Below are 25,169 nucleotides of genomic sequence, written 5' to 3'. Positions count from 1 at the left end.
ATACGTTTCTCCCCGATAAAGAATCGTACGCGTCGACCTACGAAAACGCAAGCCACCGTCGTTATTTTCCTATCCGAAGAAAAAGAAAACCGAAGCAGCTCATCTATCAACCGCCTTTCAACCCGGTGAACTCTCTTACCATATCTCTCCGCCCTCGGTACGCCGAAGAACCGTTCTTCAAGCCAAGTCGACGTCATTATCATCAAACGGAACCGGGTTGCTCCGGAGTGGCGTCGAAACAGGCCACCGAAACTGGAGCAATGGCTTTCCGTCTCATTAGAATACATCCGCGAGACGCAAGAAACACCCCCTGGCGACGATCCGCGGACTGTTCTCCGCCTCCCGGTAAATCCTCTCTGACAAATGCCAGCTCGTAAATATACGTGTCGCGATGGGCGTACGCAGTCGATTACCCCATCGAACGTTACCGACGTACACTCGATTCCGTAAGAAGGGAGAAAAAAAAAGCGTCGTACCTCATAGGAAGCATCGCCATCGTTGAGGCGATCCTTCTTCGAGAGGAAGGGAACGATATCAGGATCAACGACGCGGCGAGAACGACCAATGGCCACGACTCGTAGTAACACACACGCACCACTACCATCACACTGTGTTACACAAACTCTAGTCGAACTGGAGTAATGCCCCTTTCCGGACGCGTCCCAGTTGGACCGTGGACTTTCTCGGTCGAAGGTAATAGTAAATTTCTTGCGTGTCAAGACTCCGCCGCGAAATGGGTGGCAGGGAGGGGGCGACTATGTTTCGTTGTTCCCAAAACGTCTCTGTTCCGGGACGAGGTACGTACGTGTAGCCAACGAAGCGCGCACATGTACACACGTTCTTGTTACACATCCGCGCAGCACACAAAGTTAACACACAGACACAGATCCACTCATCCCCGCTTTTCATCGAGGAAAGAAGAGAACCCTTGCGATCGTTCTCGTCACCGTGCACACATTTTCTTCCCCATACACCCCCCTCTATATCCTTCGCTTCTCCTACGGCGCACATTTATAAAGGTGTGGTCGGGGGCCAGGGGATGACGGGCCGTTAGGTCGTTCTGTTTCCGGCGGGCTCACGAAACGGCCGCGTGTGCGTTTAATTCCATGGGCCGCCGCCGGCGCGAAACAAGCCTCCCTCCCGTCCCGGGAAAGGTCGTCGAAGAGATGGGTATAGTCTTTTCCCGGAGGGTCGTAGGCACGGACGGGGATCCGTAATCCAGAACCTCACGGAGACCGAGCCCGTTGGAGGGGTTCCGTAGGACGATAAGCGAAATTACTTTTCCTTCGGTTCCACCCCTCCCTCTGGCACTCTGTTGACCAAAATACCCTATTTCCACCCCCAGGTTTCGGTCGCCGGCAACAACCCCATTCTCCCCATCGCGAAAAATGTCCCGTTAATATGGTGGCGGTGGTGGTAGGACCCTAGGCCGCATTAAGGTCAACGGAAACCGGTCGCGTTTCGGAAAGTGGATAAGGCTGCCGTTCATTGGCAACGTGCTCGCATAACTCACGAAGGATTCGCTCCCTTATATCGGTTAAACCTGGAATCATTGCCCTCCCATCCGTGTGCACCTGCAAGAATGACACGCGAACAATTTCGGGGTTACAGGAAGGTACCGGGTGATGTTCGAACACTAATAAATTCGGTGCTGGTCTTTGTACATATGTACATACACGAAGAGGAGCTCTGCGCGCGTGTTTACCAGTCCTGTTTTGTGTATTGGTACGATGATCGGACCGTTGTAGCATGTGTGTGGGTGGATGGGTGGGTCGTGGGGGGAACGCGTGTGCGAGTAAAGTGGAGCAACGACCCGGGGAGGGAAGTCAGTCGACGGAACTGGCCGGCTCCGTGCTGTCGGGTTCCGTCGTATTGCACCGATCCAGTTTAGAAAAGCAGAAGTAAGGGGGGCGAGCTACGACGACGACGACGTTGGCTAGTTGTGGGTGCCGATCCCCTCTCGGTTCTCCATCGAGTTTTTCACTTTTTTTTCTATCTTTCTCTCTCTCTTTGCTACAGAAGCACCATATATTCCGGCGGCGTCCCGTCGCGGGGATATTCACCGCCACCCCTATTCTGTCCCTTTTTCTTATTTCGTCTCTGGTCGAAAATTCGGTTGCTCTTTTCAGTACGATACGCGTTCACCGATATATAGAAGAACGTCGTCACCATTGGGTATCTATCCGGTTACCTCGGCACGTTACACGTTCGACGAATGGGGTTCTGTGAATCGAACGACGATGGTACTGTGGAATTGGCTTGGGTGTAGCCGAGTCAGCAGGACGAGGAGGAAAATATCGGCAAAGAACAGACACAGGACGTTTCACGGTTCGACGGGTTCACCTTATATATCCCTGGTTACTCACGGGGAGAATCGACGTCGAATATCACCCGCGTCGTCCCTTTATGGGTACTTCCGGGCGGGTCTCTTGATTAATTGAAAGATCGCTTTGAAAGTTTGTTAGGTGGGACGGGAACTGCAGCGGAAGTTTACGTTGAAGTTATTCGGTCGATAAGTTTTGCAACCGTGATTCGAATGATAGGGGTGGGAAGGTGGCAGCCCTCGTTGCTCTTTTGAAATACTAGGACAGTTGGAAGTTTCGGGTCGTGTACACGGTGACTGTCGGCCGGAAGAAATGCTACTCTTTCTTCACAATTAGAGCCCATCCGAGACGTTATCTCGCGGTGCTTTTCAGGAACTAAGGGGAGAAAGTTGAACCTTCGGGTTACTTGGCCATTAAATCCAGAAGTTTGTGTCCCGTCGTACGATATACTGTCATATTCTTCCCCTGCGCAACACAGGTCGTCTTATTAGCGAAGAAAATTGTGTCGCGTTCCTTGGGAGAGCTAGAATGACGCGTACTGTACTGCGCTACAGTTTCTTTATCTAACCCCCGTGCATAAACGTTTCGTGTAATCAACCGGTGCGTAACCGGCGACAAGTTGACTGAAACCGAAGACGATCGATTATCGGCCGGGGTCGCGCGGAAGAGACCTCGCATGACCGAGAAACACCGTCGCGGGACTTGTTGCCTCTCTACCCTGGCCGCGCGTAATTTACGAGGCTGAACGAAGTTCGTAAAAGCATTTTCCACTAGGGTTGGGCATTTGTACCGTGTATGTGTGAAATGGTCCCTCTGTGTGTGTATCGCCGGTAAACACCTTTATGACGACAAATAACGCGAGATTTCGAGAACGTCCATAGAAGGAGGAGACCTTTCGCGTTACGTAAAAGTTTCCGTCGATGCGGAAGAACGCCTTAAACGAGAAATTTCACGAGCTTGTACCTTTTATATTTTACACCGGCCCGAGCGAACGTGCGCCTGTTCCGCAAACAATCAATAACACGGATCAGATTGTCGCCGGATGGAATCGTTTCAAAGGATCAGCGCCCACGTTCGAAAGCTTTTTAAGTAATCTACGGGAAGGGATAGAAAAGAGAGAGTCGTCTCGATATATTGCCGACGTCGATGCTTATTCCTTCACGAATGCGCGCTCTATGAATATGCATGCAGCCGAGCCGGGGCAATTTTCCTTGATTAAAAAGACGCTCGCCTTGGCGCTGCGGAGGCTATTTTCATTTCTTGACAAAAACCTGGTAATGAGAGACCCGGTGCAACCCTCCTTCTCTGTGAAATCTTAAATTGTCAAGAACGCCTTGAAAAGCTCTCCCGCTCGTCTGGCTTCCATGACGGGAACTCAGGGAAGTTCGTAATTGGTATCATTACCAAACAAAAGAATCCTCTGGATTCAGGCTACGCGTGAAAATGAATAAGCTACCGAATTTCGAGGCTATTAATCGCGCAAACGTAAAGAACACGATCGTTCGCGAAAACGAGTACATACGTGTATTAAACAGCTACGTCGGGAAGGGTTCGATCGTAAAGTACAACGAACGTTAAATCGACGCGACATCGTCCTCTTATCGGAAAACAGTCAGGCGCTTCGTTTTTTTTTCCCCGGCGAGCCCGTTAACGCTGGCATTAAACGCGCTCACTGAATTTAATTAATGTCAACGCGGTAACCGTCTCCTGTTGCGAGCGACACACGAAAGCGTTACGCGCACACGTCAATAGCGCGATCGTCCCGTGTCGAAACAATCCGCCTGTTTTCTTTTTTTCTGTATTTCATGGACATTCAACGTCGGAGCTACGTCGACAGATTGGAAATGCAAATCCGTGGTTTCTATCGGAGTGTCTTTAAAACACAAAATGTATTCGGATCGTTTGCGAATAAATCGTGGGGAGAGGGGAGGATGGGAGGACAAACGGATATAAACCGAAAAGCGAACAGGTCGAATTCGTTGTACGATCGCGCACCGTTATCGCGGCCGACAACGTGGAGAACGGCACGCGATACCACCGCCTACCCGCATCGTTTCTTCTTCTTTGTTCTTTTGTTTTTTCGGATAATCTGAATATCGATCCGAGGTATATCACCCGGACTCGGGTATAATTTTAGCTCTTCTCGCGAACGATACCCGCAGCACCGCGCAAACATCGGCAGTAGAGGGGCGTCTAGAATCGTGACGAACAACGTTTCCGTCTCTAGTTTAATCTATCCTGGTCCCAACCTGATCCACGGAGCCACTCTTTGAGTAGGTAGGTACTCGGTTGCGTGCCAACGAGAAGATTTACCGGGCGTCGCAGCGAAATGAATCCGCGGGGAGAAACGAGCTCCCGAATCTACTTAATTCGGATTATTTCGAGATCCAGGGATTTCCGGAGACGCATCTGATTACGTGGACGAAGCCATAACCCTAGGTCAACCCCCTCCCTCACCCCTATCCTGACACTTTTCACTCGCAGAGACTTTCCGACCATTTTGCTGGCGATTCAATTTCGAACACTGCACACCACCATCGCGGAGAATTCATTTGTCCCTCCTCCCGAAATCCACGGGAGGAAAATGGGTCTTCGGTCGTGTGTCGGGGAGAGGAATGAATTATCAATTCGAAGAATATCATTTATTTTTCGTGGAGAGAAGCGATCCCCGAGAATGAAATCAAGGACTATTCGTACGATACGGTTCGATATATTCCAGCCCCATTAAGTGTCATGGCCGTACACGCTCTACGGTCGACGTTGCTAATAATAAACACACTCCAGCGGTTATTGGCAATGTTTCCATAAGAGGGGAAGAAATGTTTCCCGGGGGAAAGGATACCGATTCCGTATGGTTAATTGCGAATCGCGTATATTAGCGCGCTTGATCGCTGCGCGTTTCCCTGATTACCGTAATTTATATCCCAGAGACAGGCTCCCCAAGAATACGAATTATCCGGAGGGGGTGGGAAAGGGTTTTCCGATAGAGAACGAGGGTGAAGATCTCGAAAAGGTGAAGTCACAGAAGATGGTAAATTCGTGGAACGTTCAGCCCTCGGGTGTCGGATCGAGACGATGGAAACGAATTCCCGTGGAACTAGATTAAAAGTCGGACAAACCGGCCCCTGACAGTTTATAGCGGCAATATAGCCGGAAAACCGTTGATCGATAACAGTGCTGCTTCTTCGGAGGGGGCTTTCTTTATAGAGCCCGATAAACGTACGGATTAAAACGTGTTCCTCGTGATTGGGCCGGATCGGCGAAGTTTCACTTCGTTCTGAGCACCGAAAAACGATCGACTGGAGGACACTGGGGAAATACAATTTTACGGCGAGATCGTTTTTTAATTAGGATCTCGGAATCCCTTTCGTAGCCAACTCGAAGGTAAGACGAGCGTCGAAATTTAACGAGAGGGGATGGCAGGGAGGCGTTAAGAAACGACTGAATTCGAGGCGTACAATGACGGAGAGGAAAACAAGGTACGCAGTATTCGTCGTATCTCGGCCGACTTCTCTTTGAAGAAACTACAGGATTGTCGTTTATCTTTATTCGTGTTAACATCGAATTTAATTTTAACCAGATCAAACGAATGTTCCTTCGTCCAGCAAATATATAACGAAGACACTTGCGCTCGAGAAACGCCACGAATTGTAACCAAATACAACAAAAAAAAAAAACAAACAAACAGAATCTATGTAATCATTCCTGATTAAAAGGGAGCCACAGAGGGAGAGTGGTTTAATAAACTCATTCGCGTGGCGTTGCACCGAGCGTGGAAACAGTTCAATGAAAACTTCGATATCGGTAGCGGTTTTTCAACCGAGGCTGCCTGGCAATTATCATGGTCGCGTATCGATCTTTCAACTCTTGTTCTCCGGCAAGAACGCGCGTCTGGCCTCGTGTCGCCGCGGGCTGGAGGAGGGATGAGGGTTAAGGGGGGTGGAAACGGACACGCGTACGCACCGGTTATCACGATGGGAAACTGCGTTACACGGCGTATCGATCCGTGTGCAAACGGTTCCGCGGGAGTGAGTATACGTGTTTATCCACGGGAGAATCGGGAGAACCGTCCCCCGACAAGATTAGAAAATGTCACCACCTACGGCGAAGAATCAAAGGACACCCATGGGCGCTGTTCTCCTTCCCCCTCCCTGCCGTACGAGCTACTTTTGCCACGATATTAACGATACTGCACGCGAATCACGCCATGATTAAATTAGAGGAGCCGTGGGAATACGAAAGAATCGATCGGTTGCATCGCGATAAATTGAAATACTGCACGCCTCGCCAACCACTTCCATTCCCCGCGTTCTTCGGCTAGATCCTCTACGCGAGTTTGCCCAACGATAAGTTCACGCCGATAACCGTCCAATGAATTTTCAGCCGTTCCCGGAGTCGCACACTTTTCACCGTGTTCTCATTGCCCCGAGTCGATATCGAGACCTGCCCTCCCCACTCGTAAACGAAAGGAAAACTAAGAAACACCAGCCTAGAAAAGAAATTACGCAGAGCGACGGAGACGGTGGACGAGATTGAAAAATTAATGCGATCCATAGAACCCGAGAATTACTCGAGTTACCGATTCAACGAGAACACCTACACGCGCACGAACGGGTCGTTCCGTGCAAGCGAGGGAAGAGGGAGAGGGGTGAATAATTTTCGCGCCTGTTTTGCAAATTCATAAGGTTCTCGCGAGCCTAGGTACGCGGGTATATTCTTAATCGCGTCTTAAAACCGGCTTACTTCGGCCGTGGAAAGGATTATGAGAGCATTAAATCGCGGCCAAATGAATTCCATTCAACGAAGCTTTGGAACTTTGAACATTCTCCTCGTTAAACTCCCGATTATCCTTGTTAACCCGCGAGACTGAAAGGTTACGTAGATTCTTGAATATTTATCGTCGAGCAAGACTCGAAATTACATCGACAAGCTTGGTTAATACACGTTTTCGTTTAGACGCGAGGAAAAGTTTTTCGTGGCGCTCCTTCCTCGGTACCGATCGATATGATATTTGACGCGTGTGAGCTCGTCCCAGTTTTATCAGCAGAAACATTAATATCTATCCGTCTATCTGTAGGTGGATCAATCGGGAATGCCTGTTACCATTGCCTGGCGTCAGTGTTTCGCAAAATTTTCGTCTCATCGTTATACTAATTAAAGGGTTAACGATTCAATACATTACGCGAAGTAAACAACATGTCGCCGATCTTTACTGTTCGAATTTCTCTACTATTTTTTTTTTTTCACATCCTCACGCGAAATGGACTCACGAATCCTGTTCTTTTCTTTTATAGGAACACTCGGGCACAAATGATGAAAGGTCGGCATCAGTTTCGCCGTCGTTTCAGTCTACAGCCGTCGTCGTTAAAGGAGGGCCAGGAGGATGGACCGACGAAACACGTTAGGTAAGAAAACCTACAATACATATATATCTCCCGCCAATCGCGTTAACGGGAACGAAAAATTTGATAACGACGAAAGAAATACCGCTAACGCATTCTTTGTTATTTGACCACTCGCGAATATCTTTCGAACGTAAACGATTGTCTTTGTCGGAATATTAAACACGATTGGATATTAACGACGGGGCAAGAAAGTTGCGTAAAATCTCGCGAAACACCGAAACTCTGCTGAAACGAGAAAAAAGACCACGAGCACCACGGAACGCGAAACATATTCAACTTTCAACCACTTACCCCATCCTTCTGCTTTCCTCCTTTCGGCCGCGGTCTCTTCATTCCTGGCCTGCCTCTTGACTCGGCTCTTAGGGTGGGGCTGAGCTTTAATTTTGCGGCGAGACTTTCGCAAAAAGGGAATCTCGGCTCTCTCTCTCTCTCCCTCCCTGTCCTTCTGTCCTCCTTTGTGCAGTCGGTAATAACCGCGGCTGACTCCTTCCTGTAATAAGCGTGGATGATTACGAAGACGAAGATACTTAGGAACAGTTGTTATCTGGTGCATGCAAAAGCACCGGGAGTGCTTCGCCTCGCGGAGTGGATATCCCAGGGAAGTAATAGTCGCCTAGGAATTCAGGACGGACCTACACAAAACGCCCAGCTATAGTCAATAACGTGCGATGCCGTTGAAAGGGATCTTTAACGTTCATTAGCGGCTATTCTCTTATCTGGGCCGTTGTCCCCTTAAACGCGCGATGCTTACCCTCTTTTATTTACGTCGTCCATCCTCGTTAGAGGTCAGAACCGATGGGGTCGAATGGGGACATAAAAAAAAGAGGAAGAAAAAAACCTTCGTTCCCATTTCTCTCTTCTCGAGCTCCAATTTTCATTTATCGCCGCAGTATGATCACATTTCCCGACTACGACCGTTGTTTACTCGATCGAAAAACCTCCCCCGACTTTATTTCGACACCGAAATAGACCTACGGGGATCGATGAATATTTTGCAGAAACGAGAGACTGTCGGAGTCGGACAGCGGCGGCGGTAAACAGGCCGAGAGCAACATAAGGCACAAGATCGTGGTGATGGGCGCCGCGAAGGTCGGCAAGTCGGCGATAATCAATCAGTTTCTCTACAACACATTCACACCGAAGTACAAGCGAACGGTGGAGGAGATGCATCACGGGGATTTTAACGTTTCCGGGGTCCATCTGACGCTCGACATCTTGGACACGTCCGGCTCGTACGAGTTCCCGGCCATGAGAGACCTCTCCATCAAATCCGCGGACGCTTTTATCCTGGTGTACGACGTTAACGACGCGAACACGTTTCTCGAGGTCGAGACCCTCAAGGCGCAGATCTACAGTATGAAGGGCGCGGTCCCGATCGTCGTTGTCGGGAACAAAGTCGATCTGGTCGACTCGAAACAAGAGGTACGACCGCGATTTTCTACGTGATTTCAGGGACTTGCTTTTCTCTTTTTTTTTTTTATTTCGGGGATTAGTTTCACGGGTTCAGGACCAGAACGGTAAATTATTTATAACACAGCCAACACAGGGAACTGCATGAACTTACTGAAGTATGTATTTACCAACGGTCGAGTGTACCTACTTAACTGGATCAAACCCTTCGTTCTAAACAACAATTTTCACATTCGAATACAAATGAAAAAATTGTTCAAGTAGGTGTGTAAATAATGTATGTTTAGGGAACTAGATTACCGTAGACAGTAGATTGGGTCTTAAAAAGAAATCGTAAAATGAAAAATAAAATGCGTGGGAACACACTCTCGTCTGACTAGTAGTCGCTATATCTACTGGCAGTAAACATTCCCCATGCTAAGGTGTTGTTCTCGTTCCATCGATCGTAATAATTAACGCAGTTATATATTCGATTCTACAAGACAGACTTGGCGGACACACCGTTTACTATCCGATGTTCCTCGTGATTCCAGGTGGACACAGACAGCACGAGAGAATTGGTCACGATAAAATGGGAGAACGGTTTTGTGGAGGTCTCGGCAAAGGAAAACGTGAACATCTCGCAGGTGTTCAAGGAACTTCTAATACAGGCGAAGCTGAAATACAATTTAAGCCCGGCGCTGCGACGACGTCGTCGGCAGTCATTGCCACCGCCGCAGCATTTGAATTCTCGTAGCAGCAGCGCTCACGTGCCATCCCCGGCCCAGCTCCAGCATTTACAACAGATCCGCGAGCGATCCGAGTCCAAGAGGAATTCCTGCATTCTCTCGTAAGGATCTGACTGCAACGTGTCTGCCGATTCGAGCGAGAGAATGGGGGAAAAGGGGGGGTGTAGGGAGGGAGAAACTATGCCTCGTCGATTTAACCAAGTGATTCCATTCGCATGCGATTACGATCGATCGGTAATTCCACTTTTCATCGATCTCGACGTGTTTCGCGTGGCGAACCGTGGTCATTGATCGTCGAACGGCGGCCACCACAATCACGATGGAATTGGACGGGTAGAGACACCCGGGGACCGAAAAAATATATAGAGAACCAGCTTTTCGAGGAACGCCGGTAATTTCTTCTTCCGTGATTATCGGTCATGCGGACCTCGACGTTACGCACGCTACGAGGCAGACCGACCGGATATCGGTATACTCCTCTCAATCGTTCGATCGAGAGCGCACAACTTCTTGGAGAACTTTTACCCTAGAGAAGACGGCCTCTGTTCGATCACCGACGGGAACTTTTAACATTTTCGACGATTAGGATAAAGTTCGTAGAACGAATCTATTCTATAAGAAACCGCGACCGAATGGTTTAAGGAAAGGCCAATTTAACGATAATTGATTAACGATCAAAGATTAAATGTCCACTTTTTTCGATAATTCGATGTGTTTAGCGCAGATCTCACGTACTCGATGTATTCTCGATTTTGTCCACGATTAAAAAGTATCTACGTCCCCGAAATTCGATGAAATCCAATGTACTTCCTTCCTGATTAGAAAAGAAAATCTACCGACGATGGAACTGTTTCTCGATCGTACGAACCGCGACTTCGTCCTACGATACATTTGTTTTCTTCTATTCTACCGATTTTCAATTCTAATCTCGATGTATGGACACCTTTATTGTTTATTCGATACCGCAAGCATTCTACTTGCGGGTTCGATTGTCGACCAAGTATCGACCGAATTACGTCGGGTTTAACATAATTATTCCGAATTATAGAACCAGTAGTTTCCTATCCTTACGAATGTATCGAAGTATCCTATAAAAATATTCTATTTCAAGATTGTCTCCCACTGCCCGTTCACTATCTTATTACCCATTTACGAACATGCGGAACATCCGTGGATCGTTTTATAAAGTATCGTTGGCCAGTCGTTTGAATATTTCAGTCGCCCACACCTGGTCTTTATATGTACATCGTGTCACGTGATCCCTTCGATGCGTAATATCATTGCCGCTTCGATCCACGATTCAAAAATTATCTTCTAAGCGCCGTCAAAAACCGACCAAATTCTATTGGTTCACGATAAACACAATCTATTTCTATGGAACAGTGGCGCGGAGTACAACAGAGTCGCCCCTCCTATTTACATGAAATATCGAATTATTTGTCAATTACGATATACGTAAAAATTATTATACACGATTGCCTTGCCCGAGCCTGAGTTACTGTCCGAGTACAATAACATTCAGGTGAACACCGAACACCAGGTACAAACTCTGTTCGATCGCAGAACTAGCTTTTTAAATAGTGTTATCGTACGTGCTGTACGCTGAAAGAGAAAAAACTAGCGTCTACATTATCGTTTTCGGTAAAGATAATGGCAAAGCATCCGGACGAATGAACCTCGAGGAACTGTGTGCAACGATCGCTGATTTTACGATTTAGACGCAAGCATTTATTACATTACGTTGTCGTACGACATTGTAATTATATAACGTTTGAGAAGAATGTCATCTTTGTATTACGATATATATATATATATACATATACAATATATACTTCGTTATAAATATAGATATATATATACATCGTTAGCATAAATTGTAGAGAGTCTATGTAAATAATAAAATATTGTGATGTGGATATTTCGTTGAATCGATGCCCACATTGGGCCATAATTTTACATTAAATAAAGAAAAATTGAACGGCAACGGGCGTGGGCGTGATCTACGGCGTTTAATGTACCCATGAAATATCGCACATCGCGATAAGAGGATAAATCTATTTGATTGTAAATCGCGTTCAAGTCAAAGCTTCACGGATCGCTCGGAATTCTGTATAAGGCGAACCTTCTGCTGAAATACCTATTTACCTGAACTTGCAACCCCATTACTTCGTGTTACTTAGACTTAATGTTATCTAGATCAAACGACATAACGAGCGAACATCAAAAACCGCGTGATCTGATGTTTCACGCGTAATTACCTTGATCCACGTGAGAATAGACATGTCAGGCCACACTGGACACGATTGTGACTAATTTCTAGCGTAGTTCCGCATGAAACATATGGTGACAGAGTACACTAGTAGCGTGAGCTCTTGACTTTGTATCGTTGCGTTATCCGAAATTAAATAAAAGATGGATGTCATATTCAAAGACTCTGGAAATTACTCGTTCCCTTCTTCCATTCTATTGTATTCTGATGAAACAAATAGTAAGAGGACTGTAGCAAATGATATCTATTATTAAGCCTTACTCATTAGAGTTTCTATTGAATTAGTTTACTAATAAATTTAACTATATAGTATGGTAGATGATTAAGTATAATATATCCAAGCTGATACTTGGATTTTTATTAAGTAACAACAACTGATATAAATATAAATAAATTTATACAAGTACTAAGACTGTTCTCGTACAATATGTAAATATAAGTATAGTATACCAAAGCACCATTGAAATTAACTGAAGTTTTACATATGTGACCACCAATTTCATTAATATGATTCATTGAGAATTTTGTCCATTCTCTTTATTTTCTTTCTGTTTGACCACTATATTCTCTCAGAGAATTCTCTCACAGAACAAGAGGTATATCTTGCGCTGATAACGTAGAGAACAATTTCAAATAATGTATATAAGCGTAAATTCTCTCACGCTTTACCTATGGTTGATCATTCACTATAGAGTCCGCCACTGATTTGGCAGGTTTTATTTGATACATAAATGTTCGTAGTTCCTGGCACTAGCCGTAAGAGTACGTCAGTGAACAATCATTAATGATTAAACATAACCTGAACCACCGATCAGATATATGTTGTTCTCTGTGCCGGAATAATGAATGTACGGAATTTTCGCATTAAGCTCGATTTATGCAATTATTACAACGATGCGCGTCGGTTTTGTTGGATTTTTGTCGACAGTACGAAAATGCTACAAATCTCTCACGTGATAGGTCATATCACAAAGCTAGTTAATATAAAAAAACCGTTCCATTTGATGTTGCATACAACTGAATATCTGCCACCGAATGAGGATATTCGTATTCTCAAAGAGAATGAAACAATTCTGTAAGGATTCTTATTTATTCCATTACTAAATACAGTGTATAATAAATATAGTGATCTTTCTATTGATATGTTACAGAGTTTGTCCAGGAACAGGTCTTCAAGGAGAGTCATACCTACTTGATACAAGAATAAACACAACAACAGTACCAACGTTGCAGAACAACTTTACAAAGCCTGTGATTAAAAATAATTATGTTTCAGACAAAGAATCACAGACTAATATTCTTCCAATTCAATCTAAGTCAGCTTTAGTTCAAGAGAATGAATTGAATAAAACTCTCAACGGATCTCAAAGTGGTAAGATGATGTTACTGAATTAGTGAAACTTTTTTAATTCAAGTAAAGGATTTTATAATTAAAAATTTTATCCTTTTAGATGTTTTAGAAACCAGTGCATTATCTTATAAACCAGAAAATGAAGCTAATTGTACAATTGAGTCAAATGTAGATAGGAACACAATTGACAAATTAAATACAGACAATAATCTAACTCGAAAACGAAAAAGAAGTAGAAAAAAAAAGAAGGCGCAAACGATTAACGAAACACCGAACAAAAATGTAGACACAGAAACACAAGTAAAGAAACCTGTGATAATAAATTCTTGCATCATCCCATCCAGCAAGCATATAAGATTTGACACTCTGGACACCGCAAAAGCTAACAGAAAGCAAATCACCCACAGAGAAGAAACGAATGAATCTTCCACTAACGAAGTAACAGTTTCTCATGAACTTGATAACTTATTATCATTGGGTCAAAATTCTACACCAGTTACTTTCACAAGCCAAAACATTAAGCAAGAAATCAAAATTGAACATATACCCGATGAACAGACTCAACTTGATGTTTCCTTTGAGAAGAAAGACGAGAGTGAAAATTTGATCAAACAGCTGCAAGAAGGAAAGGAATTATTAAATGTAGGTCTAGATGGCTATCCAGTTATGACGAAAAAACCTGAACTTAAAGATGTTGTAGCTTTTAAAGTAAGTATTTGAATAATGGAAATATCTCAATGTTATCATATATTTACACAAATTGATTTCTCAGATGCTTAAGATTGGTTCAGACTACACTCCACAAGTATCAGAGTTCATTGTCGGTGAAGTCGTATGTTATTGTCCAAAAACATTAACATATACCTTCAAAGTGTGGCGTAAGTGAATTTATATTTATTGCATATGCTAAATAAGTCTAGTACGATTGAATAAGAAACTGTTACTATGTGTAGAGGGCTTATCGGAGGTTCAGGTACCAATTGGCAAATTTACAATTACGGATGATAATAACGAAGAACGGACATTGAATGATACTGTATCAGTAAATTATGCACTATTAATGGAACCTAGACTTCTGTCTACTTCCAATCCCGAAAGAATACCTACTCCCACTGATAATGGCACTCAGGAAGAGAACCGCATAACATTTACATTACATTAGTTGCTAATATTTGACATACTTTTTAATTGGTACTATATTTTTTATATTTCGTCAATAAATATATATGTGTAGAATGACATTTTGGAAATCAATCGTTATTTTTAAATAAGTAGAACATACCTGGGCATATGAGGCCATCGACGTAAGTAATAAGAAAATACTGCCATAAAACTGAACTAACTCGATTTTACTCCATTCCACACACAAATCTAATGCTAATACTTCAATTGAAACAAAATAAGTAATAATAAATTAATAATAACTGACTTTTCACTGCACTTTCACAAACAACTCCGCACCGTTTAAAAGTAACGACAATCTGCACGAAGCGTCGGTTTGAACGTACCGTTTAGCGGCCACGCTCCCATTGGCTGAGATCAATTCTACTCTGCCAATGAGATTCAAGTATTTGAAAAGCCTACTATACATTGCTTTCGATATATTGCGCGCCATTTATGAATACTTTATATTACTTATTAACATGCTTAAATGGTTCTGTTAAAAATAAATATTAATATAAAGTTATTTTGCGTATAAAGCTATGTAAGATACTTGTTTTGATTTTATAGAAGTCAAGATGAAGAGTAATTAAGTGATATCAACTTTTCTTCTAAAATAGAAGAAGATTTTGCCACGTGTCGAGACCCACCTTTTACCGCAATTAAAATTAATAGTACCACAGATCTTCTACTTCCATCACCTCTTGAATGTGACATCCATTTGTGCACATGGCCCACAGACGTTGATGAGAATGAAAGAAACCAGAAGGAAGGTTATAAAAGTAAAAAGGAAGCTCGAGCTTCTGGGACTTCAGAAAATGAGACTGGAAGATCTACTCTCTTTTAGTGCATTCATGTGCCGTGGACTTAACAGTCTTTTTGCCTGTACTTTAAGTTTCCTTCTTTGTGCCAGTACTTTTCCAGAACGTGTATATTTCTAATAGACGTACATTTTAACGCAGAAATGAAGATGATAGGTGGAACTTCTACACGGCAACAAATTTTAATGGCAAAATCCCGCTGCGGTAGTTCGTGATAAACCATTTCATTGTTCGATTGGTATCTTTTGTGAAATATTGACCATGAATCTTGGATCACTAGCGTAACTCGGGACATTGTTACGAACTTCGTTAAAAATTCTATCAATGAACACATTTTTTTATATGTTATATCAATTAAGTGCGCCGTTATTTCAGGATCAAGATAGGCAGAGGATACGAATACGCGGAACCATAGACAATAAAGACACGGTGTCGCAAGTAAATCAAATACAATTTTTCCTTGTTCCACAATGATTACCCTCACCGGTAAACCCAATCCTAAACGCAAACGGGAGTAAATACGAGCGTAGGTAGGAATATTGTGCAATACACGATTTAACAGAAAGCGAATATGCGGTTTGCATCCGCGAGATACACCTATTCGCGTAGCCATTCCAGTCGTGCGATTAATAATCGTGTCGTACGAATTGCGGTATCGCTTGAAACTCTCTACTTAATATCCCTTTGTCTGGCCATTATACCAGACGCCCTTTGTCCTTCGTAATCGAGCGATTAAAGGCCAAGCGGAATGAACCTCCTATAATTAGCCTGTTGGAACTTCTGCCGTGTTTCAATCCGTCTTCAGCTATCTCTCTCTCTCACCCCGTCCCACCCCTCTGCCGTTCCCATCGGCTTCTCCGATTGTCGAACCATTTCACCGTGTTGTATGTACTGTATCTCTCTTTCACACACTCTCCGTTTCTCTCTTCTTCTCTGTCATTCGACCTTTCTCGTCTGGCCTGAATGCTTCATTAGCCAGGAGCGCCGAATAAAATGATGAAGGTTAACTAGATTCGGAGCGTTCGCACGATCCCCGACGTTTTACGTTAGGCCGTAATATCTCACCCTCGGCCGGCTTGTATATAAATGATTCTTTCGCCTCGTAAACGCGTTACCTGGTTACGGGTATGAAATTTCGACGAGAACTGTCACTTTTCGTCCCGTTGTTGGTCGTGTTCTAATATTCCCGTGTATCTGCGGTACGTATTTGGTTTCCACCGGATGATACCAGGCGAGCTATCGATAATTTCGTAGACAAGCGCTATTTTCAGATTCAGCAATAATATACAGACGTGAACGGGAGAGATGTAGACAGTTCGACGTATCGACGTGGTAGTATTTCTACGTGGACGATGATTTGTTCGCATCGCTATCGACGTAACTCACCCTCCCCACCCCATATCCCGTCAACCAATTGTCTTCCGCTCAAGTTCCATCAACGTCACGATTTTTTCACGTTCACGTTTCGCGACGCACACCGTGGCTACACCTTTACAAATGCTCCCGTTGACCGTATCACGGTGTCTCGGTAATCCGTGCGTGAATAATTCACGAGAATAAAGTGCAAGAGTAAATCCGCCCGCGTCTGGCGCTCTTCTTTCGTGCTCTCTCCCTCTCCCGAGTCTATCCGTGTGAGGCGATGAATTTACTTTTGAGCTCCGACGGTGAATTATTCATGGTTAAATTGCGAACGGTAAGGTGTCTATCGGCGGGGAGTCGCGTAATCTCGAACTTGCCGTGTCAGGTGTATTTACGCGAGACGGCCTTTGCTTGTCGGATACCGTTGCATCCAGCACCGTTCAAACGAGATCTTTCAATATGAATTCTTGCCACGATATTTCCAGTTAATTTCCACGGGAATTGCACGAACAATCGGTCGATACGGCGGGGGTATAGTCGAGCAACAAATATCGGCCGAATCCGAAATCTGCGTACACAACAGCGGCGTCGCGCTTGCATGCGAATTATCCCGATATTAATTGTCATTCACGCCGTAATTAAAAACCATTAGAGCGTCTCGATTGAAGCTTAATTCGGCCGGATCACTCGCCCGATAGACGAATGGTCACGTGACTTTTGCACCTTGTTCCGTCGTAGACCGAAACGACGGCTATAGAGTCAGACGATACCGTTATTTTTTATTATTTTATTTCCTTCGTTCAGTTAGGCAAAATGGAATAAGAGACAAAAGAAACGAACATTTGGTCTGTAGTCCGCCACATGCGCTCGGTAACCTGGGACCCATCCGCGCCGGGCCTTACCGGGGCGCGCTGACTCGCAGACAATACAGCCATAAACCCTACCGTTGAGAGTATATTTTTCTGGCGTCCGCTTCGCCCTGAAGGAGAGGTTTTTCATCTCCACGTCACTTGGAAAAACCCAGGAATTTGCCTTCCCCTTCAGGGCATAACCAATAAGCAGGCGATTGTGAAATTTCTTTTCGTCCGAAAAACGTTTCTCCGTCGAAGTGGAACGTAATAACGAGGCGACGGTGTAGCAACGTGTGTCGTCTTTCGGGTGTGTCGAACATTTTACGAGGCAAACTTTCCCACCTGTAACGCCGGGGCTCTTGTGTTCTCTCCCGCCCACTCGCGCGTCGGTAAATTACGATCACCGCCGACGAGCAGGCAAAGTAGGGGCTAAGTTCGCAACGAAGGATACACTCCGGAGGAGGAAGTGGGTTTATTATGAAGAGGGCGGCGCGTAAAGCACGGCTGATTTCGGCGCGAGCTCTTAACGATCCTGGCCTCTCGTTAATAACGCACCGCGACTACGCGCCGCCGTCGGCTACGTCATGGTTGTTAGGCAGCCGTCAGGATCCGTTTCCTCGATATTACACACCCCCGAGATCTCGATATTCTTAAGGGATTACATCGCCTCCTCTCCCGTTCGACGTAATCGTCTACCGTACGCGAAAGCACGCGTCGCGCGGCGAGGGTCGGTTTACGAGCAGGAACGTTTCCACGATACACATACACACACCTGCAAAGGCCATCCAATTGTTTTTTACTGCTCTCGATACGATACGGTGGCCCTCATGTAAATTCACGCCCGGTTGAAGCGCGTCCAATTGGTCGATGGACATGCATACGATGATTGCGTCCATATATAACGGTGAAATCCCTACGAGAACTCGCAGGAAGTCGGCCAGATTGGAGGCTTTCAGGTCATCCGGCTAACCTTTCCTGCAAAATTCCGTCCTATTATCACCGGCGTGTCGTGTCACCGTGCTTGTCCGTGCGCGCGAATGTCCGCCGTATACATAATAGAACGATGGCGTTCCCGGGGCTCATTACAGCGAGAGGTCGTAATTCATTCGCGCTGTTTCCAAAAATACGGTGTTATTTGGCTGCGAAGGAGACTGAGCTTGGTTGCTGAATAAACGAGGGGACTGTATGAAAGTTGACCGCAGACGTGGAAAGGCAAAACACAAGCAGGAAACGTTCGTTTCGCGGTATGACTTCCGCTGGAAATTGCGACGGTTAGTACGGCCAAGATTTCGATTGCACCGAAACGACGTAAATAACGCGTTAAATTTCAGGGAACGGAAGTACACTTACGGCGAGTTGGAGGCAGGCGAAGCTCGGTTAAAGGAGGACGGTATAAAAATGCCTGGAGTGCGTCGTAAATTGAGGGAAATGTTACCGGGAAACGTTATTGGCCTGTACGCTCTTACGCTTATGGACAATGCTTGTCCATCAGCCAGCGCAATTTTCGTTAGAAGAAACACGTCGTTGGCATCGCCCGTCAACGACGTCTTGCGAACAGCTTCGAAACGTTTCGGATTTTCCAGCGAACGACCGTAGTCTTGTCGGTGTCAAAGCAGATCGATAATCGAACAGGAACACACGAGGTAATTCCTGTGAATAATTTATAGTTCGCGAAAAATTAATCGACAAACGGAGACATGTTCAAGCTTTGTCCGTTGCTTCTTCGCTATCATCGGTGACGTGGTTTCTACGCCGACAGTATGTTCTTACAAGTTTGTGTGTTTGGACTCTTGATTAAGTATTCTATTTGGATTGTTTTCTTAGAGTGTTAATTAGCTCTGTTCTTTGACTGTTGTAGAGACAGCACTGTCATATTAAGTGGTTCGGGTCTTCTTGTCCTTGGGTGCATTCACATATAGACTTAACTTGTATACCTATTCTAGCAACAGAATCTGCTAGGTTGTAGTGATCGGCTTTACATCTATTAAAAGTTACTACGAATTCGTAGTACAGTTCAAAATATTTTTTGCCTTTAGTTAGACTTTGTTCGGTGAGTAAGCGGTTATTTTCTGCTTTAGAAAGCATTTTCTACTGGTAGAATTGGTCTGTAGACGGTATATAGAGTGATTTTGGCTCTGATCCTTTGGTCGCATTCTTGGCACAATTGTCTGCAGCTTCATCACCAATTATCCCCATGTGAGAAGGAATTCAAATAAACTTTATAAGAGACTTGGAATTATTTGCCAGAATTGCTCTACATAGTTTTTTTTGTATCCACCGACAGTATTTATATTTCCGTGTTTGTCAAACAGAAACCCTGATAAATCCGCGTTTCGCTGAAGGATCTCCCAGCGTTTCCCAGGATGGTGTGTTCCTCCGTTTGCAGATTTACGACGTGAATGTAATAACACTGACGGACGCGAATACAGCACGATGATCCGACGAATCTGTTTGCTCGCGACACGAGACGAGCGAAACGGAAGACGTTGAAACACGGTGCAGCTTGGACCGAGGCTTTAAAGGCGTCCGACTTCCAAGTAGTTCCGCTCGATGTACAGTCGGCCGCGTTACATCACGCGGGGAGAAATATCTCGTATGGAATTGCAGACGAATGGTTCGCGTTGGCGCTACTGCTTCTCGATATTTCCCAATGATATCTTCGAACCTTATCGATCCTCATCGTCGCGACATGTACGAGGTGTTACGTACGATGTAAACAGCAGGAGAAACCGGCCAGGTTCAGCTTACTTTAGCGATACTTTTTTTAAATATTCCCCAACCTGTTTCTGTTCTGAGAAAACAAATAATAGAATATTTGAATTTCTATATTCTCGTATTTTACACATCCTGTATAATGTATCACGTGCCAAGAAAAGTACCGTAATATTATTTTCACGACCTTCCCTCCCACGATAGCCATCAAAGTCGTAACTTTGTATAGCTCGATGTGCCACGTTCTATTTTCTTCTTCCGAGCGGAATTGACGTTTCCGCATGTTGGAAGCGCTTTTCATAGAGAGACAGGAAGACGAGAAAAACGACGGCGCGTCTAATGGTATCACGGGGATTCTCTTGTAATTACAGGAGAAACCGAATCATCCCGGTTTTTGTCCGTCCGCGGATGAATAATTGCGGGCGGAAGAGACAGAGATAAAGCGACGTACACGTAGAAAATTCGACCTTCGTATCGCTCCGGATCATAGATCCCGGGGCTCAGGATCTTGAATTATTCCGGCTGACTTGAACCGTACGTTTGACATCCGTCGTGTATCGCACGCCGACGAATCTCTGGTTCGAAAATACGTACATTACATTTGGATCGAGGTGGGAAAAATTCTGATTTCGTCAGCCGTCACGTCGGGATCGTATTCATCTTTCGCTCGTTATTGCGATGAAACTCAGATCCTTGGTTCACTTGGTGTCGTTCCGGTCAATTTTCGTTTTATCGTTCTTGCACGGCGTCTATGGCCCTCGATAAAATCCACGTCGAAATTAGATCGTAACCGGGAACAACATTGAGGATGCCCAAAACGTATTTGACCGTGCACGGCGTCTAACGTTCGCGGCTCTGTTTATTCAACGTTCCGATACTTTGGATGGCAGTCGGTCACGAGTAAGTCTAGTTTAACGGTCCGTTAAATCGATCGACTTTATTACGGGGATCCCCGTCGACGGGACGGCTAATTTTATCGGCGTCATTGTGACCCGCAGGAATTACGGGGCCCTCGCGCGATCGCAACCGGCTTTATATACGTAGTATACAGGGTGGGGCAGTAACTATGTCCACTTTGAATACTGCCGTTATTTGTAATAATATGAAAAACTGTTATATACAAAACTTCGAAACTATACGAAGTCGTCTCGATAAAAAAAAACATACCATTCCATTAAAAAAAATAGAGATGACCTTGAAATCTCCTCTATGCCTTCACCCAAGCAGAAAATGTTCGTATATAACATTTTTTCATATTCTTACAAGTAATGGCAATATTCAAAGTGGACATAGTTGTTGCCCCACCCTGTATACATATATCGTGAACGTACAGGGCGGCGTCTGTAACGTTGGATCGGAGGCTTGCTCGTTAATTACGTCTACTAGAAGTACACCTGTGCAACCGAGGCACCCCAACCTCCTCCAGTCTCGGCAACACTTCCTAAATCTCCCGGCATGATTACAGACGGTGGTCTCGATGCGGTTCTGAAATTAGGACGCGCAATTAACGCCAGCCCTCGAGAACCTTGTGTTCGTATTCCACGCTGGAAAAAAGAAAGCTGTGAGATTCCGGCATCTGGCTTTTCCACACGGCATAGACGAACGTATATTTCGGTGTGTCAAGAGTCCACCGCTTTGATCGTTGTTAACCTACTGTTCGAAGCTCTTACGAATCGGCGAAGCACTGCACAAAGTGAGTTAAACCTACCCTGCACTCGGGAATGACCCCGACATAGATACACACAACAGTGACATAATTCTTACTTACATTTACAAAACCCACGTTCTGGATAGAGATTGCAGAAACAAAATGTATACGCCATCGAAGTATAATTCAACAACCTACGTAATCTCTCTGTTTCGCTAAAAAAAAAACCACTGCAACACGCTTCTAACGGTCGTAAAAGGGAGGCTCATAAAACATGGATAGAGATTAAGACCCTCCAATTTCTTGCCAGCATCCACCAACATCTGACCTTTTTCGGGTCTCCTAGGAAACAATATATTCCGCTCGAACGTCCTGTACAAGGTTTTTAACGTTTTTCCACGATTCTGCCGACAATAAACCTGTTTCGCCTCGGCGAAAGATGGCTCGAGCTATGGCATATTCAGAAGCTGGCTTTTTAGAACGTTGAAAATTTCACGAACGCCAGAGTGCGTTTTACTTTCTCGCAGAGTCGTGCCGCGACGTTCCAGCATCCGTGCACACCGTACCCAATTTCCCTGTGTGACTGTCGTTCCGATCCCTATGAAAATATCAACCATCACGATCGTCTCGATCTTTCACGGCGGTCGGTGCTTCGCGCAAATCCCTCCAACGGCATAATACCACTGCGACGGCGATAACGACGCCTGTGTTGTTGTACGTTGCCTCTTATCTCGATCCCCGTGATCCCGCGATACCCACTTTTCACCGAGCGACTTCAACCCCCTCTCGATCGTGGACAGAGAGAATCGATAAGTCACGGTGGAGAACGGTGTCGCGCGGGACCGACGTCGGCGAAACGCGAACCGATGATAAAGCTGTCGGCTGTCGAGCAAACGTCTGGCGTAAACCGGTTCCACGGTGAACGAATCAAAATTTTCACGACAAGCAGATCCGGCGTGTGTCGCGCCTCGCGGCCTTTGTACGGCAAGCTTGCTGAAGCACCGTATCGGAGCTGCGGATGACGGAGAACTCTCGTGAATAGGAACTCTACGCGCGAGCTGTCCCGTGTTGTGTACACATCATGAAGCAACCAACTGAGGTGGCTTCTCCGATGCTGAGGAAAATTAGCTGGTGTAGTTTATCGATAAATTCGAGTCTCTTGTGTCTCCATTTTTTTATCTCTATACAGGGTGTACCACGAATCGCGATGAGTTAGTAGCAGTCCGATCGAAAATGTTTTAACGTGATTGTAGGAAATTTTTTTGTCAACTCTTTTTCTTCATGATTTTTCAAGGTCACTTTCAATTTTCTTTCAATTAAAAAAAAAAAGTAACACATGTTATGTTATGATACTTCCCGAATTCGTCTTGAAATACTCTAACAGATAGGCGTAAAAAAATTATAGGTGTATTTGCAAAACAATTGAATTCGAAGTTTCCTTTCTGAATTATTAATTGCTGAATACACGGGAGAAATACGCGTGAAACGCGTTTGGCGTCCCCTTCTTCGTTTCCCAACTGATACACGGGCACGATCGATGTCCTAGTGAAACTGACGAATGAAATGGAACGAAATGAGTGGAGAGCAACTCGTGAAACAGTTGCAGCACGCACCTCTGAAGTACAACAATCCATCAGACGTATGTTACAGCTATCTCGACCGTATTTTCAATAATTAATAACTAGGAAACGAAGCTTCGAACGCGATTTTCATTCTCGAGTTTCGTCATACCTCGGCATGCAAAATCCACCCTGGGAAATTGTCCAACAGTTTCATTGAAACCCTATAGAATATAAATAAATTCGAATGAAATACGTATCCACGTAACTCTGCTCAATCGGTAATTTACTAAATGAAATCGACGAAGCGTCGAGCTAACGGAAACGGGAACCTTGACAGAAACTAAGGCTTCTTCAAGGGCCACTGAATTCTCTAACAGACGTCCTTCAAAGATCCTTGCCTCCCTCGGAGTTCCGAACAATATGTAAGACTATAGGCCGTTAATCAAAACGGGAATATCAAGTGGACCACGGAAATTCGTGACGATCCTTCGTGAAACACTCCCACGGCGTGATCGTTCTTCCGCCTCTCGAATTTCCATTGAACGAATCCAGTTTCCTTCCGGATTCTTTCGATCGTACACCTCCGACGAGACAGTTGTTCGCGAAGAAGTAGGCAGGACGAAAGGGGAGAAAAAAGAAACAGCTAGGAGTCCGGTTTTAATTTAATCGGACGAGTGGCGTTGAGGAGTCGTCGGGGCGCCTGCGCAGCCGCCGTACGTCCCTGGACCACCGACCGCCTAGTAGCACACGCCGACGTCGGCGTCGTGGTTGTCGGTCGTTGTCGTCGTCGTGGTGGTGGTGGTGCTGCTTCGTTGTCGTCGTCGTCGTCGTCGTCGTTGCCGCCGCGACGCCCAGTGACCGTGTCGCGTTTCTCGAGCAGTGCGCGTCCACACGTCGCGACGGACACGGTTCGAACGTCGTCGCTCCACTCGCGTCCGTCGAGGCTCGGTTGTTCCATCGTGTATCGCTCTGACATACGCGCGTCCCAACCCTTTGTGCACGTGACACTGTTGTCGCCGGGTTCGTCGAACACACTCCAGACGAAGAATCGAGCTTTTCGGTGGTTGTTCGTTCGATCGGTTCACACGAGATCTATCCACGAGCAGCGTGATGCCGTGCAGAGGTTAATCTCGGCTCCGATTACCGGCGATCCATAAGGAATAAACGAAGGTAAGGGTGAACACTTGTCAACGGTACGGTTTTTCACATTTTTCACGCACCAGACACGAGGGATTTTCGGAACTCAAATTTAGCGGGCTGTTCGAGGGGGATGAGGGTGTAACAGTATACACCGTGCTCGTGTTTCAGAGAACCGGGGTCGAATAGGGCCACGCTGAAGTTATCGAGAATCCCGTAGAAGGGTCTATAATTAATTCGCGATAACCTCGTCTGTCCCTGTCGGTTGATATTAAACAAACAGGCCTTGTAAAACCCGTTTCCCAGACTCTGTACAAAACATACCGCTACGAATGCCTCCCGTCCTAATGGGTTCTTTTTATAAAGCGGCTAATGAAATTCGTGATTCTACACCAGCAACGCTCGATTAGACGCGTCTCTTGTTTATGCAA

The 25,169-nt window shown here is 45.3% G+C and overlaps 2 protein-coding genes across 2 annotated transcripts; both read left to right on the top strand.

Annotated features, from left to right (window-relative positions):
* The first annotated feature begins 7,637 nt into the window (after positions 1-7,637).
* Positions 7,638-9,972, top strand: LOC107187814 (ras-related protein Rap-2a). The gene is made up of 3 exons (XM_015575988.1): positions 7,638-7,724; positions 8,735-9,171; positions 9,687-9,972. The coding sequence occupies exons 1-3, from the start codon at positions 7,638-7,640 to the stop codon at positions 9,970-9,972; spliced, it is 810 nt and encodes a 269-aa protein (XP_015431474.1).
* Positions 9,973-12,951: 2,979 nt separating this feature from the next.
* LOC107187793 lies at positions 12,952-14,666 on the top strand. Its single transcript, XM_015575967.1, has 5 exons — positions 12,952-13,211; positions 13,288-13,508; positions 13,588-14,195; positions 14,260-14,365; positions 14,441-14,666. The coding sequence occupies exons 1-5, from the start codon at positions 12,979-12,981 to the stop codon at positions 14,647-14,649; spliced, it is 1,377 nt and encodes a 458-aa protein (XP_015431453.1). The 5' UTR covers positions 12,952-12,978; the 3' UTR covers positions 14,650-14,666.
* Positions 14,667-25,169: the final 10,503 nt, after the last annotated feature.

Source organism: Dufourea novaeangliae, unplaced genomic scaffold (genome assembly GCF_001272555.1).
Source record: "Dufourea novaeangliae isolate 0120121106 unplaced genomic scaffold, ASM127255v1 scaffold112, whole genome shotgun sequence".
NCBI lineage: Eukaryota > Metazoa > Arthropoda > Insecta > Hymenoptera > Halictidae > Dufourea > Dufourea novaeangliae.
This window is presented reverse-complemented; position numbering and strand designations above follow the sequence as displayed.